General features: G+C 35.9%; 1 protein-coding gene across 1 annotated transcript in view; it reads right to left on the minus strand.

The window, feature by feature from the left end:
* The window catches only part of LOC150105436 (uncharacterized), a 199337-nt gene that overhangs the window by 124549 nt on the left and 56715 nt on the right, over nucleotides 1-18073 (minus strand). Inside the window, exon 7 of the mRNA XM_090393960.1 lies at nucleotides 5297-5365. Within this exon, the coding sequence (XP_090250086.1) occupies nucleotides 5297-5365 (69 nt within the window). The remainder of the gene's footprint in view (nucleotides 1-5296; nucleotides 5366-18073) is intronic.

Consider the following 18073-nt stretch of genomic DNA (forward strand, 5'->3'; position numbering starts at 1 on the left):
ATATTAGTTGCTTTAATATTTTTATTCTAGGTGTTTATCATAATTTTTCAGCCCCCCCCCCGTACAATTTCTCTGATCGATGTGACTAGATGACCTCTGCGTTCATCGGCGGTGATAATAAGCAACAATTACCTATAGAACTGCCAAGACTAGTAAAGAAACTAAAGGTCCTTCGTTGAGCTACAAGCGAATTTTTCCGATATGGGAGAAATTGCTTATCGTCATAAGTCAACGGTACGATTTGTGACCGAAAACTACTGTAGGAAAAGAAATAAACAGGAACGTAGTCATGTTACAATTAGTCAAAGCGCCAACTCATGAGTCGGATACCGTGGGAATACCATACTACATCTGTCCAGCAAAAAATGCAACCACCGGAACCAACAGGTATGTTAGTCAAGGATTAATATACTGGCATTGAACAATACTGGGCAGTCGAGAAAGGAGTGAATGGAGTAGATCGATCGGTCTCCTGAGATTTGAGAAGTTTAGGACATCTTGTTACTAAATACTTTGCTTACCAATACTCTCAATGCAAATTCAATTCATAAATTCAAATTGCGAACGTCGTATTTAGAATATTAATTTGAAATTGATTCACGTAGTGAAGTAATGTTCCCTGTGCGTGTGCAGGGGTTCCGCATAGTATAATGATCTACTCAAGGCATACATTTCGATAGAGGGATAGATATACGAAAGAAATGTTTCATATTAATAGTGCTAACACTTCCGCTGCTCCAGGTACTCTAATCATGAAGGATCAAGATTCGCACAGAAATTATTACAATATTCCTTCCAAGGTTACTTTAACTCCACAGAAATAGTATCACTATGAATATTCAAATCGAATTATTCTCAGTCTTGAATCCAACTTAAACGGTGTGCAGTGGATGGATGCTAAAGTTTTATGGAGGCTGTTGACCAAAGTTTAATGAGCAAAGGAAAAATAAATCAATTCGATTATCCGATAGTCACGAGTGAACCTGAAGCAGTGCAAAAGTTAGCTCTCTTGATATAACACATTTCCATATCTCCACCAACGCAATTTATATGACACGTACGCATAGGTTTTACTATGCGTATGTTTTACGCAGTAAGGTGTATGACATTACTGAGTAGAACAATTTCAAATAATAATAAAGAATAGAATTTTCATTGAAGTTGATTTTAAGTAAGTATTTAATAAGATGCGTAACGAACTCAAATACTCATTTCTGAAAACATGTTTACTGTGTATGTTTCATAATGTTTACATAAATGGAGACAGAAACTTTGAGCATAGAATGAAAAATGTGCTCTAAAGACAATTTCGTTCTGTACTCAAAGTGAATTATTGAAGCTGGATTGGAACTATTATCCCTTACGCTATCTTCATCACTTGGAGAAGTCCTTTTGCTGTCGGAAATACACGCATAACAGTGTCTTAGTTGAGTACTGATAAGGAAATGAGTTCATGATAAGCATGAACTCATTACCATCTGGTAATGAGTTCATGCACGTGCCTAGGTTGCATAGTTTTGGAAATGTATACCACATTAGTCATTACAGGAAGTAGAAAATGCCTTTTTTTCTGTTGAAATTTACAACAGAAAAAAAAAACTGACTGAACTGAATTCGAAAAATTGCTCGACTATTATGAACCTCTGGGTGAACACCTGTGCAGTTATGTTAAGTTACATCGGGATTCGATGTAAGTTAACATCTTCCATATCAATCCCACCCTTAATGTTGAAAAACAAGTAGCAAATATAGAGTGCCTTGATATTAGATGCTATAGAGAACGTTTTTGATTTTGATACGTGACGTGAAAGATTCTATTGTACCGCATGTGCGAGAAACAAGTTTCCTGTTTTCGCAAGATATCTATATCCCCATCATTCGTCTACGTTTTTCAAATTCTTAAAAGTAAGAAGCTGAAATCAATTGGAAATTCACTATGAAATCCAGATTATTGTCGAATATTGCGGTTGATTTATGATCAGTGATGGCGAACAAATGGTATAACGTACTTCTCACCAGTTCGATCTCGACTGTTAAGAATTCGCTCCCATCATGAAATTCTTACCGAAGCACAAGTATTCTATGCTTCGTTTTTCTAGCCATCATGACAACAGTGGGCAACATGAAGATGCAAGTGTGCCGTGTAGGACTATTGTAGAGTAGTTGTTATCCACTTCGCCCATGTACAGGGTGTTCGGGATAAATTTGACATATTTATAATTAATTATATTTTTCCGTAAGTTACATGTATTAACACACACTTCTCTTCATTTAAAAGTTTGGACCCTTCTTCATTCATATACAAGATGTCAGAAAGGATGGATAGCTGGAACCCACCTGAATCATGGAAGAGAATAACTTGTATCATGATGATTCGTGCCCGCCATCAAAATAAGGATATTACGACTGCTGCCCAATGCTCCCTGAATACAGTAAAAACAATCAGGCATGAACTAGAGAATTGCAATGGTGACTACGAGGATGTAGCAAGAAGAAAGATCCCTAGCAGACGATCTGATTGCGTTCGTACAGCAGAATTCCTCGCAAATCTGCAGGAACAGGTGTTGAAGAACCCTGGCATTGGAATTCGGGCTTTGTTCGTGGAGTTGCTAACTGTAGTCAAGCCCTGGATAACAAGGGTAGCCAATGGTAGGCCGTATGTATGGCAGCAGGATTCGGCCCCTTGCCACACCTCTGGGAAAAGTCAAAAATGGTTGTCTGAAAATTTCTACGACTTCACCAGTCCAAATGTTTGGCCTCCAAACTCCCCAGACCTTAACCCCATGGATTATTTTGTATGGGGCGCAGTTGAAAAAGACACCAATCGCACTTCCAGTAATACAAAAGCCCAGTTAATGGATAAAATTAAAACAGTTTTTGCGGCCCTTCCCAGGGAGACTGCAGCATCAGCTTGTTCGAGGTTCCGAAGCAGAATTGAAGCTGTGATCGATGCTAATGGTGGTTATTTTGAGTAAATCTTGTTGATAGTATTGTAATTAACTCTGCCTGTAATGTTTTTTTGTCAATTCATTAAATTTAATAGATACAAAGAAGATTTTCTTTTTCCTTACGAAACTGTCAAATTTATCCCGAACACCCTGTATATAAATCTGAAGAGGAAAACTCAGTACGGAAATACATCTGTAATTCTTGCATTCAGTTTTATTTCTCTTTTTATAGATGGATACTACAAGAGCTCTGCTCCAATCATCTGGAATTCGACCCTCTGATCAGGCTCTTTGAATTATGTAATGAAGCCACTGTAAAACTTTTATATCTTCATATTAGAGCATTTCTGGCCAAATTTCATCTACTCCAGCTGCCTTTTCACATTTCAGGTTTTTGATGACTTTCTCTACTTCAAGTCCTGTTGGGAATTTTCTACCATCATGCTGACACTGCTTGTTTCATTTAGCTATATTTCAAAGTACAGTCATACCCTGACTTATGAGAATCCGGAGTTACGCGGTTTCTTATATGTACGTATTCCCATCCGGTTTCACCACTAGTCGTATCTTTCCGGCGCTGGCCGCATTCGCCAGTGTCGCACATGTTGTGAACAAGCACTGACGTGTTTCGCACGGTCTCCATTCATACACAATTTTTATAGTCTACAAACTTGCGATTGTTTAATGTTATGTTTTTTTATAAAAATTTCATCACATAAAAAATAATAATGTCATCCAAAAGAAGCAAGTCCAATTCTTCTACAGCTAGCAAGAAAAGAAAAACATTGACTTTGGAAACAAAACTCAACATTATTAAGGATTTTGAAGGCGGAATGAAAATTTGTGAGCTAGCAAAGAAGTTCAATCTACAGAAATCCACAGTAAGAACAATCATAAAAGAAAGGTTTACAGATTTTGGAGGACATAGATTCTAACGAGGAATGAATTGTAGCCACAAGGTAAGGAATAAAAAAATCATTGGCTTGCTATAAAGAAATTTTGCGTGATAAGAAAAAGACATTATGCCGTCAGACGAATTTATTAGATTTTATGAAATCATCGAAATAACTTTCTTTTTTTTATGTACGAAAAACTACAATTATGATTATATTTCTTAAAAAATACAGGTATTTCTGTAAACCTTTGGTCCCAATTGTATGTTTGTATATATAAATTACATGCAAAATATACCCTGAGTTACGCGAATTCGACTTATGTGCTTTTTGTTGGTCCCACCTACCGTGTAATTTTGGGGTATGACTGTAATTAATTGTTTGGATCAGATTTCCACTTTAAGACAAATAACTGAGAAATCTTGGAAATATAATAAGGATCTATGTTTAAGTTTTGTTGATCTGGAAAATGCATATGACAAAGTGCCAACAGAAACCCTGTTCAAAACACTACTGTTATATGATGTGAGGGACTTTATATCAAGCAATTAATTGCTTATGTTCTTATTCTAAATGAGATATTCTATTGCTTTTATTGCTTGCTCTTGTAGTTAATTTTGTGTGATGCCATGTTAAATACTTCAAAGGTATTTAACAATAATACTTGAAAATATATCCTCAAAATGATTTTGCTCAATGCCATTGAACAATGCATAAGCTGTCAGCATACCATCTGATTTAGATGTATGCTTTCAAATAGCTGAAGTACTAAAAATCAGTCAACATTACATGCGATATCTCTACAATTATGTTTGCCAAATAGATTTCGTTGAAAATTCTTTCTTATTCATGAAAAGTATCTATCTACCTTGATAACAACATTCTGCATACAAAACAGTTATCTTTTAAAACAAAAGTTCATGAATTCAATTAGAAGCAGTCATTAGTATTTGTGTCTATATACACAGTGCACCAAAAAATAAATAATAAAATAAAAGAAGTGAATTCAAATAATCTAAAATATTGATTAAGAAAAAAAAATTTTTTTTTAAATTCATTCTCATACTACTGCACTCTATATATTTTCAAAATTAATGATATAGTAATTCTGAAACTGGACAAAAACATGAAATAAATATAAATAAAATTAAAGCTCATGCTTGGAAAAAGTTGCCTTCTTACAACTGCATAATCTTCTAAAATACAGTAATCTACCACTTATTTGACTCTCAAAATAATCACCCTTTCACGTCAACTGAATTCTGGTTACACTATGTAACTACTTCAATAATTTGCCCTTCAACTAACTAAACAGCCAACAGCCTACTCAGTGGGGTTCAGATAAACGCTACATCACTGTAAAACCAAAATATAACAGGAAATGATTGACTTCAATCAAAAAAAAAAAAAAAAAAAAGCTGAAAAAAGTAACTCCAGGAATTTAAATACACTTACTCATCACTACTGTTTATAAGGCTATTCTGGGTATCTTGGGAAAGATCATTATACATGGCTGGTACATAGCTGCAAAAGAAGTTTGTATTTTGTTTCAAAACCAACTTAAGTATAGGATGTATTAGCAAAAAGTCATGACTTTCAATGTAATTTTATTTTGTACTTTATTTATAGTATATATCTATTTTTTTTTTCATACTTTATTTCAGCATGGATTGTGGAGTTCAAAATCAGACAAGCCAATGACAAATTTTGGCAAATTAATGCAGCCATACTTGTTAACACATTCACTCTGGGCAGTCTCCACACATGCTCAAACCACCTGCTGAAACTAGCTTTACCGTATATGTGCTGCTTCCATAATGAACAGTTTGACCATTGACATTACTGACAGGATGGGTGAAACACAAGTGCTTTTCATATTCCCCTTTATCTGTAAAGAGAGTTATTTGGGAATGGGAGATTTGTGAGCAATTAAGCTCGCCCTCTGAGGGCAGTAGTGTTAGCTATGATCAGTTGAGAGAAGAATAGCCTTCGGTCTTTTGTGTTTGTAGTAATCAGTCTCATTGTAATTGACAGCTTGCACGATTAGTGGGTTTGAATGTGAACTTGACTTCACGAAGAATTTTTCTGCAAGATCACGAAGAAGGGAGGAGATGTATGGAGTGCCAGTTTCTCGGTGAATTTGTGAATTTCTGATGAACCACGGTGCATCCAGGATCATCCTAAGGCATTTGTTTTGGATTCTCTGTAATTTTGAAATGTTTGATCTTGAAGTGTGACTCCATGCTGGTGAGGCATAGGTAATGACTGGACGTATTACCATCTGGTAAAGAAGCAATTTATTATGTAGGTTCAATTTGCTCTTGCGGTTGATCAATGGGTAGAGCTGAGCTATGACTTTGGAAGATTTGGAACAAACGAGATTGATGTGTTTGTTGAAAAGGAGTTTCTTATCCATCAATACCCCAAGATATTTGGTCTCTGACTGCCATGGGATCTTTTGACCAGAGAGCAGGATGTCTTCTTTGTTGTAGATCTTTCTTCTTGAAAACATCATGGCTGAGCTTTTGAGGGGGTTTACTTGAATTCTCCAGTTGGTGAACCAGTTTGCTAGCTCATTGATACTTCCTTGGAGTCTAGTGATTGCTAGGTGAGGGCTGAGCGATCTGGCTAGAATAGCGGTGTCGTCGGCATAAAGAGCCGTAGTAGTTTTTGGATTGAGAGGAACATCTGCCATGTAAGTTGTGAAAAGTATTGGGGCCAGAAGAGAACCTTGAGGTACTCCCGCCAGGATTTTGCGCCTTGAAGAAACAATTCCGTTGAGTTTTACTTGCATGTATCTTTCATTGATATATGAATATATGAGTTTCACTAGTTTAATTGGGATATTGTTTTCAATTAGTTTGAAGATAAGGCCTTGATGCCAGACCTTATCAAAGGCCTTGGCAACATCCAAAAATACAGCAGCAGTATGAAGGTGCCAGTTAAAGCCATGAGTGATATGTTCTGTTAGTCGGTGAATTTGTTGCACCGTGTTGTGAGCTTTGCGAAACCCAAATTGTTCATTTGGGATTATTTTCTGTTGGTCCACTGCTGATTGTAGTCTTGATAGGATGACCTTTTCTGTTACTTTGCCAAGACAGGAAAGAAGACTGATGGGCCTGTAGCTTTGGGGAAGTTGTGGGTTATTACCAGGTTTTTTCAGAGGTATAATGTCCGCGACTTTCCAATCAGAGGGAAAGTATTGGAATCTTAAGATGGAATTGGTAATATTAACTAGATGAATTATGGCTTTCCGTGGGAGTAGCTTTATTATTCTGTTGGTAATGCCATCAGGGCCGGGGGCCTTTTTATTCTTCAGATGGGAAATGATATTTATTATTTCTGTTGGAGATGTGGGGGTGATGGTTTCTGAATCATCCTTAGGCTGACTTAGTGCATTTCTAACTTTACGATGAACTTTGTAAATAAGATTGATATTTAAGTTTGCATAAGATGGGCTGCATTGATTTTCCAGATTGTCAATTAGGGCTTCTACTTTTTCTTCATCTGTGTATGCAACTCCAAGATTGGTCTTTAAAGGGGGAAGTGGTTGTCTTTTGGTACGAAGAGATTTTACAAACTTCCACATGGAGTTATCTTCTGGGTTGATTTCCTTTAGTTTGGTTTCCCATTTGGAGTTCCTGTGGACCTGGAGGGCTTCTCGAACCTGTCTGTTCAAAGTGTTTAAGGTTGCTTTGTCCTATGGGCTCTAGTGTTGTGATATCGCTTTCTGGCCTTGTTTTTGGCCTTAATCAGGTCCATTATCTCTTCTGGGATCCAGTTAGGAGCGTGGAAGACAGTGGTTTGAGTGACTGATGCTATTGCTGTGTTGATTTGCCTAGGTTAAACTGTTTACAGCTTGATCTATTTCTTCTTTTTTACGAATGACAGGGGGAGGACCGATGTGGATTGGAAGAACCTTAGAGAGCTTGTCCCATGGTATGAAAGAATGATGGGGAGAGAGCTGGTCTTGAAGTCCTAACCTGTGTAGGATGGGATTATGATCTGAGTTAAGCTCTTCTACTGTCTCCAGCTGGTATTGATATTTGATGTTTCTGAGGATAACTATGTCTAATACATCAGAACTTCCTGATGGGCTGTAGTGGGTGGGCTCAATGGATCCAGCTACTGATGAGTTGAGTAATGTGTAGTTGTATAAGGCCTTTGGTGTTGATTGATGAACTGAACCAGGCCGTATGTTTGGAGTTAAGGTCTCCAGCTATAATTATGGAATCCGTGGAGCCAAGGATGGAGTCTAAGTCTGCTGTCAATAGTGGAATACTGGGAGGATTGTACGCTGCGTAGATTTTGAGTTTGCCAGCATTATTAGTGTGCACCTCCACACCCGTCACCTCAAGGTTTAGAGTTTGGGGGTTGGTCAGCGAGTTGTGGCTTAAATAATTTTTGATAAAAATAGCTGTACCGCCTCCACTAGAGTTAAGTCTGTCTGTCCTGTATAAAATATAACCTCTTAGTTTTGAATTGTTTGATGGTCAGAGGTGGGATTCACTGATCAAGATTATGTCTGGATTGTATCTTTTTGCAAATTCTTGCAGCTCGAGAATTTTGTTTGTTAAGCCATTGGCATTCCATGCTGTTATTATGAGAGAATTTGGTTTAAATTTTTTAAACATTATAGAGAGCTGTTAATATGGATTGGGTTTCTAGGTAGAATCTTTTTCTGGAGGATGGTGAGGTGCTTGCTTTGCAGAATTAATGCAGCATTGTTGCAAGTGACGAGGTTCAAGCTGATGTGAGATTAGAGCTTGTTCGCTCTTGCGATGAAGAAGTCTGGGTTCTTATCGCTTCCGCATATGATTTGGACATGGTTGAGGGTCGAGTGCCTTCCTGTGTTGTCAAATGTAAGGTAATATGATCTGGAGGGCGAACTGCTTGGATGTACATTGTGTCATTTCTTGGAGGAGCGTGGTTACTTCTTAATGATCCACGGTTTTTTGGATGGAAAAGGCAACCCTTGTAATTAGAGGGGTGTGGTCCTCTACAGTTGGCACAACAGGCAGGTGTCGATCTGGGTTTGGTGCAGGAGTTGGTTTGATGACCCTCACCGCATTTTAGGCATCTATATGCAGCTCTGCACAGTTTTTGGGCATGCCCGAACCTCTGGCATCTGTGGCATTGCCCTGCCGATGCCTTCTTCCTTAGAGGTTCGGTTGTGATTTTAAGCTTACAGATGTCTGTTACTTCATAGATAATTTTTTGTGTGTTGGAGATTTCGACCAACACCAGTGGCATTGGTGCTTTATCTGACCTCAACATTCTACTGACTTTGGTTGGAGTCAGTCCTTGATTGATGAGGTCAGCTGTGATCTCATCAGTTGTGATGCCTTCAGCCACTCCTCTTAGAACTACCTTTAAGTTCTTCTCGCTTGCTAGTGCAAAGGTGTGGAAGGGCAGTTTGGAGTTGTCGAACATTTTCGTCATCAAGAGATAATCAGTGACAGTGGTAGGGTGGATCTTTACACCCTCTTCAGTATTTCTTGCCCAGGAAAAATTGATATTTTGTTCTCCTAGGGATCTTGAGACTGAGGTCCATTTGTCTTTATCTCGAAGGATAACTGGAGGGACCTTTTCTTTTCTGTCTTGGGAGATCTGATTTTGTTGAGTTGTTACATTATCTTCCAATTCACCTCCCGATGTTCTGCGTCTTTTATTAGATTGTTCCTCATGAGAACAATTGAACTGTCAGGGAATCTTTGTAGGTAGAACAGGTGTAATGTCCTCTTCTATGTCCAAATCATCACTTCAGTGTCATTTACTTGAGTGAAGAGATTCAAGCAACCAGGATAGTCTGTATCAAATTTCTTAAGGATGAATTTGAGAATGTCAAGTGACATATCTTTGTTTAGCTGTTGAATGGCATCCTTGATGTCGTTTACATTCTCCATTCTTGCGTACGAAATATTAAGATATATTTCGGATAGGTATGATGGCGAATAGAACGGGATAGAGCCAGAAAATTGTATCAAAAGTTAAATTCTTACCTTCTATTCTGCAAACAAAGCAGATTCACAATATCTAAAACTCACTAATCACCACTGAAATCAAAAACATTCTTCGCAACAACAACCATCATGCAAGACTACTATGCGAGCTGCCATCTTTCATACTGAACAGTTGTTTTCAGAAAGCTTATATATGGCATGTTAGTTGCAACTATTTTGGTAGAATTTTATTTGTAAAATTAGCAATTGTGAAATGTCTTATGATATCAAAATTCTCAAATGCAATCTGAACTGATTTCAAGTTTTATATATATATATATATATATATATATATATGCATCTATTTGCTTTACATAAATTGTGTGCTTTCTGTATCCAATGAATGCATTAAAAACAGCTGTTATGTATTTTCTACAACTGAAAATTTGAAAAAGGGTGTTAGGACAAATGTGTTTAGTAGAATCTATGTTTAGTGCTACAATAAATCCGTTTTTTTCTTCCTTGCATATAGCATAGTGTTTGTGGTTAGAGATGTATTTTTCATTACAGAGCATCCTTCTAGTTGTCTCTAATTACACTAATCATTGCTAAATATTATTATTACATAACACCTCCAGGGAATCCAAAGACTCATTGATAGAGGGTACCTATTTTACAACTCTCCCACCAGCAGCAACTACCTTCACCAACGCCATCTACCACTACCACTAGTATTTTCACAAACAAACATCCATGCCCACGGTAGGATTCGAACACACAGCCTTTTGGCTGGAAAGCGGATATGCTAACCACTCGGCCAACCAGGCCGGCAAATTTTAATTAGCCATCTGCATTAAGATCAACCACTGCTCCTACATACAACTTTCAAAAATGCTAAATTCACACCTTGCTAGATTAGTTCACACAAGAGTGATCTTTCCCTACATTTCATTCACCATCTTTTCACAATCTTTTTAAAGATGCATAAAAAAAAATGTAGTAGAAATACAATAAAACTACTTGTTTTTCTTGCTTCTGCACTATAGTACAAAATAGAATGTTTTTCCTGTTATTGGAAAATTTTTATTCCACTCTTTGGAAAGAACAACAGACATAGTGAATAAAACATTCACCAATATCTTGACTAAAAATAATTCCTATGTGTTATAAGAAGTGGACTGTGTCCATTGATCTCCAACAAAATACTAGATTGACAGAAATTATTGATAAGACAGAAAAGCCACTGACAAAAAGAAAAGGGAAAGTTATGTAATGAACTTATGATTCGCGAAAGGGTAGATAATTTTAATAATAATCGGAAATTATTTACATGTATATTATTTTGTAAAAACTGTATACATCATCAGTGAATAAAAGAAAATTCTTAGAAAATGAAATGAAATATAAATAAACTATAGAAATAAATCTTATTTCATAAAAATAAATAAATAAAACATAGCAAGCACAACAAAAGCATGAATGAATCACCTGATCAACATTATTAATTTATTGTATTAGCCTCTTCCATTTATTTAATGAGTGACCAATATTTTGCAAACAAATCTCTCACACTCCTTATAACTTTTTTTTTAATTATGCAATCATAAATGCACATATTCATTTATAGTTTATAGAATCACATGTTATTTGCTCCATCCAGCAAATTATATGACACATATATAATATCACAAGTGTTAATTATTAATAATCTGTTTGCCAGTAATGAAAGTATGGCTATTCACACCTTTTAGTAATTCAAATATACCAATCAAATATAGCATTCCCTTCAATTACTGTTTTTTAATATATAATAAAACAAACACATTAATTTCCCCACCTGCACACATTTTTTTACAATCAAAGAACTGTCACAATGTGTGATGTGTTTGCTGAATACGCAAGCATAAAATTGCCAGGAGACAAGATATTTTCACTTGCCTTGCCAGATGGTTAGGATGGTGGCAGCAGAGTCCCAATCACCTCAATGTGAACATGATAAAGTTAGGAAAATGCTCCATAGCCATTGCTATGGAGCATTTTCAATAAGATCAGTATCATTAATCTGAAAATTTTCCCTTCCCCATGTTCATACATGGTAAATTTGAATAATTCAAAAATATCAGTGGGGAAATTAGACATTAAATTAATTGTCTATTAGTAGTACATTAGCAAATAAAGAAGTGACATCAAAACTAACTATTATGTCTGAATTTTTAAGGATGTGATTTTTTAACTAATGATTTGAAATGGACTGAATTTTTTGCAAAAGAAGTGGAGTTACCAGAAGGGAAGACATCTTACTGTTCAGTAAGTTTATGAATAGAACTGTCTATGCTGTCAACTATAGGGCATACGGAAATATCAAATTGGTGTATTTTAGATACCCCATAAACACGAAAACTTGTTCATATTAAACACTTGATCCATAAGTTAAAACTGGTTTGAACACTGTCTTGTATAGCTAATTTAGTGTTCCGACTAATTTCTCTCTTATTCCATACGAATTTATTCAATTGACTTCCTACCATACCAGTTTTGTTGATTCTGTTGTCTATTTTCATACTTCATTTACCATCTTCACTAAAAATTGTGCCTAAGTAGCTGAAATGTTTTACTTCTTTCCACAGTTTCCCCCGTTCAAAACACAGTTGACATTTTCAACAATTCTACCTATTTTCATTGTCTTTGTATTTTTAATGCTGACCTTCATACCATATCTATTACAACAGTTATTCAATTTAGTCAGGGAATCTTGCAAACTTGTAGTGGATTTATTTAGAAATATAACATTATCCGCATAAAGCAAAGAGCTGACATTAACATCTCCAATTCTAATATCATGTTTAATGCCACTTTCCTTCATCATGCGATCCATATAGATAATGAATAACAGAGGGGATAATGTACATCCTTGTCTCACACCAGATTTAACATTAAACCATCTTCCTGTACTTCCTTCAATTCTAACTGCTGACTTAACACTCAAATAAAGACAAAGCATTGCTTGATATAATGCACATTGACACCATATAATTGTAGCATATTGAATATACAAATAAATAACGGAAAAACTCACGTAGAAATATTATTTAATAGTATAATTTTCGCCTGTGTGTCACAGGCATCTTCAGTACAATTAGGCACAAAAATTAAACACTAACTGACAATTCCAAAAAGCGCCACCTAAGTAGCTGGTGTAAGATAACTAAAAAGGTCAATAACTTTCCTAAAAAAAAAAAAAAAAAAAAAAAAAAATTTAATACAATAAAAAGTTAGGAAAGATTAGCTGATTTGTAAAGTACTATCTCCCATAAAGGGGATAGACGTAAGCCGTCGGATCTGTTTAAGTTAGGAGAATGAAGTAGAGTTTCACATGCTTCTTTATAAAGGCGTTCCATGAGAAACTGACTTTTGTGAAGAACTCTTGTCTTTTTCCAATGAACTCTGTGTCTAGTGAAGATGGCATGTTCTGCAAGTCCAGACTTTTCAGGTTTAAAGTATTCAATATAAGATTGGTGTTCTTCTAGCCGAATGGAGGCAGATCTTCCCGTTTGTCCGAAATAACATAATCCACAAGAGCACGGAATCTGGTAGACACCTGGATGATTAAGATGTGGAAGCTTGTCCTTTGGAGAAGCGAGAAAGGTGGAGATTTTTCTAAATGGTCGAAAGGCAACAAAAATATTCAGTGGTTTTAAAATTTTTGCTATACGTTCACTGATGCCTTGTATATAAGGGATGATAATGCACGTTATTTCCTCTGTGTTTGAAGAGGGAGACATATTAAATCTACTCAAAGTTCTTTTAATGAAGCAATTCTTATAGCCATTACATAGAAAGGAAGAAGTTATATATCGTATTTCTTTCTGTAAAAGATCGTCTGTAGAACAAAAGCAGTGGGCCCGATGAACCAGTGTTTTAATAGTTCCTGCCTTTTGACTGGGATGGTGATGAGATTCCGCATGGATATAATGGCCTGTATGAGTCTTCTTTCTATAAACTGAGAAATGTAGGTTACCATCTGGTTGGCGAAGAATTAGAAGATCTAAAAAGGCTAACTGCTTATTTGATTCTACTTCTAGGGTAAACTTGATCCTAGGATGAAATGCGTTTAACTTATTGAGAAATTGTTGAAGTTCATCAGAAGAACCATTCCATACAGCAAAAATGTCATCGACATATCTGAACCAATGAGTAGGTCTGGGAGAAATATTGTCAAAGATACGTTGTTCAAAATGTTCCATAAAGAAATTAGAGATAGCAGGAGAGAGAGGATTACCCATTGCTGTTCCTTCAATTTGTTGATACAACTTATTTTTAAAAGAAAAATAAAAAAAAATAAGAAAAATATAGGTTGCCCAACTTACAAAATCTCAAAATTTTTATCTAATTTACTCTCCTCTTCAACTAGAAGAACTGATACTTATATAAAAAATACTTTGGATTTTAAAAATAAAATTTCAGATCTTCATTTGGACGTTTCTGATATCATGATCAGTTTAGATGTTGTTTCTTTATTTACAAATGTGCCTCTTTCGGAAAGTATTGAATTACTACAACAGGAATTTCCTTCAGACATTGTAAACTTATTTGATTTTGTAATAAATTCTGGTTATTTTTCTTTTAAAAATAAGTTGTATCAACAAATTGAAGGAACAGCAATGGGTAATCCTCTCTCTCCTGCTATCTCTAATTTCTTTATGGAACATTTTGAACAACGTATCTTTGACAACAGTTTCTCATGGAACGCCTTTATAAAGAAGCATGTGAAACTCTACTTCATTCTCCTAACTTAAACAGATCCGACGGCTTACGTCTATCCCCTTTATGGGAGATAGTACTTTACAAATCAGCTAATCTTTCCTAACTTTTTATTGTATTAATTTTTTTTTTTTTTTAGGAAAGTTATTGACCTTTTTAGTTATCTTAAACCAGCTACTTAGGTGGCGCTTTTTGGAATTGTCAGTTAGTGTTTAATTTTTGTGCCTAATTGTACTGAAGATGCCTGTGACACACAGGCAAAAATTATACTATTAAATAATATTTCTACGTGAGTTTTTCCGTTATTTATTTGTATAGTTATGTCTACTCACGGTTTACCTCTTTTAAAACTTATAGCATATTGAATAGCTTCTCTCTTGGCACCTTGTCATATGCCTTTTCCAGATCGACAAACTTAAATAGAGATCTTTGTTATATTCCCATGCTTTCTCAACTGTTTGTCGTAAAGTGAAGATCTGATCCTGACAGCCTCTATTTGGCCTGAATCCAGCTTGTTCTTCACCAGGCTTTTCTTCCACAATTCTTCTCAACCGTTTCTCAAGTATACTTGCATAGATCTTGCCAGGAACACTCAGTAGGGAAATAGCTCTGTAATTCTCACATTCAGTTTTATTTCCCTTTTTATACATGGGTCCTATTAGAGCTCTACTCTAATCATTGGGAATTCGTCCCTCTGACCAGGCTTTCTGAACTATGCAGTGCAGCCACTGTAAGACTTTTATACCACCATATTTCAGCATTTCTGGTCGAATATCATCTACTCCTGCTGCCTTTCCACATTTCAAGCATTTGATGGCTTTTTCTACTTCAAGTATGGATATGTATTCCTGACTGTATGCCTGTTGAGTGTTTTTTTAACCACTGTGCTCTCACTGCTTGTTTCTATTGGCAATTTTTCGAAGTAATTACTCAATACTTTAAGGATATCTTTTTCTCACGTTTTCATATCACCTTTATCATCTCTAATTCCTTTTACATAACTCTTTCCTCCATTTCTAAGTTTCTTCAACAACCTCAAGAATATCTTACCACCTTCTTGATATTTATTTTCTATGTTCTTGCAAAAGTCCTCCCATGACTTTTGTTTATCTAGTTTTACAAAGTGTTTCACTTTCTTACATTTGTCTCTGTATTCTCGAGCAAAAGCTGACTTATTTGCCAGGAACTTTTGATATGCTTTCTTCTTTTCCTTCACTGCCTCTTTAACTTCCTATGTCCACCATGGTGTTCTGATTTTTCTATCCTTGCAGACACCCTCACCACATGCCTCTTTGGCTGAATCAATCAGGGTTTTCTTCAAGGTTTGTCACTGAATTTCCAAGGTTTGTTTCCTGCTCCCAAACTCTTTCATTTTTTCTTCAATAATCTTTGTGTATTTTAGTCTACAGTTCACATCTGAGAGCTGCTCAACTTTTATTAGCTTTAAAACTTTCTTACATGTTATTCTTTTCAATATGAAATTCAATTTTATCCAGATCAAGACTAAGTAGTGATCACTTCCAATTTCAAATCCTCTGTACACTCTGGTATTCTGCACCAGGGAGAAAACATCACTATCAAACAATAACATAGTCAATGAGACTTTTCTTATTCTAAGCCTCTTCTCTCCATGTGAATTTGTGCACATTTTTATGTTGGAACATGGTGTTAGTAATAATCAGTCCATGTCCTGAGCAGAAATCCTACAGGTATTTGCCATTATTATTAGCTTTGCTCTTTTCTCCAAATTTTCCCGAAATATTTTTGTATGTCTCACAATCATTTCCTACTCTGCTATTTAGATCCCCAACAAGGACCAACTTTTCCTTTTTCATTGGGTCAGGAACTCTCTAAAACATCAAAAAATTCCTCCACTTCTACCTTAGTAGACCCTTCTGTGGGTCTATAGGCACAAATAAGTCTCATTGTCCAATTCCCCATTCCGATATTAGCCCACATCATTCTACTTGAGACTGCTGCCATTCAAAAAGATTAGCCTCGTATTTTGTGTTGAATACTATGGCTACTTCTTTTCCTTGATTGTCACTGCCTGAATATAACATTTTGTATTTATTGCTCAGAAAGATCTCACCAGTTTTTGTCTTTTTTGTTTCAGTCACCCCTATTATGTCGATCTGGTACTTATCTAATTCCTCAGCTAGCTCCATTTCTTTGTCATTCAGGCTTCTTATGTTGATAGTACTGATCTTTAACTCTGATGTTAAGTTGGGGTGTGCTTTCAGATTTCTTCCAGTAGCTAACTTTTCGCTGTTCACCCTGGTTCCCTGGTGAAAACAACGGGGGCCTTGTTTAACCATGCGACACCACAGCCGGCATGAAATTTTGTCATGTTTTACCTTCAATTTTTAATTCGGTTTAAGCCAACAAGAAATACAATTTGGTCGGCTAAATCCCAAATTGCCAGCCCATTCTCGTTCGTTCAGTATCAAAGTAGATACCCAACAGGGTGCACCACGAGAAGGTGAGGATTGGACATTAGGTGAGAAGCCCTGGTCGGTTCTCCGCCTTCCTGTAAAGGCTATGTGGAGGTCTCCTCTCAGTTATACAGCTTTAACCCTTAAGCACCCCTTATAACAAGATAAAGACAATGAAAATCGGCAAAAGCATTGAAAATATCAACTGCATTGTGAATGGAGAACCTATAGAACAAGTAAAACATTTCAGCGTATAGGCAAGATTTTTAGTTAAGATGGTCAATTAAATATGGAAATAGACAACAGAATCAATAAACTAATATGTTAGGAATTCAACCATATCAATTTATATGGAATAAAAGAGAAATTAGTCAAAACACTAAATTAGGTTATAAAAGACAGTGTTCAAATCAATTTTAACTTATGGATCTGAGACTATGTTACAAATAAAAAACCTGACCAAAGACTAGAAACCGCAGATATAAGAGTCCTGGGAAACATTATGCACATGAACAGATGGATTAATGGCAATATCATATTAAAAATGAGGATATTAGGAAAGAACTTGACATTGTTAGCAGCCAGGAATGTGTTAGCAGAGCTAAACTCAGGTGGTATGATCACTTAAGCAGAATTGGAGAGGAAAGATTAGCAAAGCAAGTGTTCTCTGCCAGATTGGCAGGAAAAAGACCAGTGGAAGACAAAATATAGTTGGATTGATATAGTAAAAATTGCCTTAGAAGATAGAAATAGAAGATCTGATAATGTTGGAGTCTTGACAGTTAACAGATTGATTTGGAGGAAAATCGTTGATAGGGAGTAAATAATAATGTAAGTTTTTTGTGTAGTATTATCATAATATTCTGTACACCTCTTGAGGGGACATATCAAGAATTTGATGATTAGCAGCTATACACCACATCAATGGAACAGTACTCCAGGAAATTTATGAAGTGTTAATGGACAGGGAGTTAAAGTTTAGAAGGCACATAGCAAAAGTGGCTAAAGAAGCTCATCAGATTACTTTGATGAGTAGAGACAAGCAGGTTATTATTCCTCTTTATCGAGTCTGATAAGACCCTATTTCAACTACT

The sequence above is a fragment of the Typopeltis vanoorti genome, chromosome 6 (assembly GCF_054136105.1).
Source record: "Typopeltis vanoorti isolate ZY-2024b chromosome 6, IOZ_Tvanoo_1.0, whole genome shotgun sequence".
Lineage (NCBI taxonomy): Eukaryota > Metazoa > Arthropoda > Arachnida > Uropygi > Thelyphonidae > Typopeltis > Typopeltis vanoorti.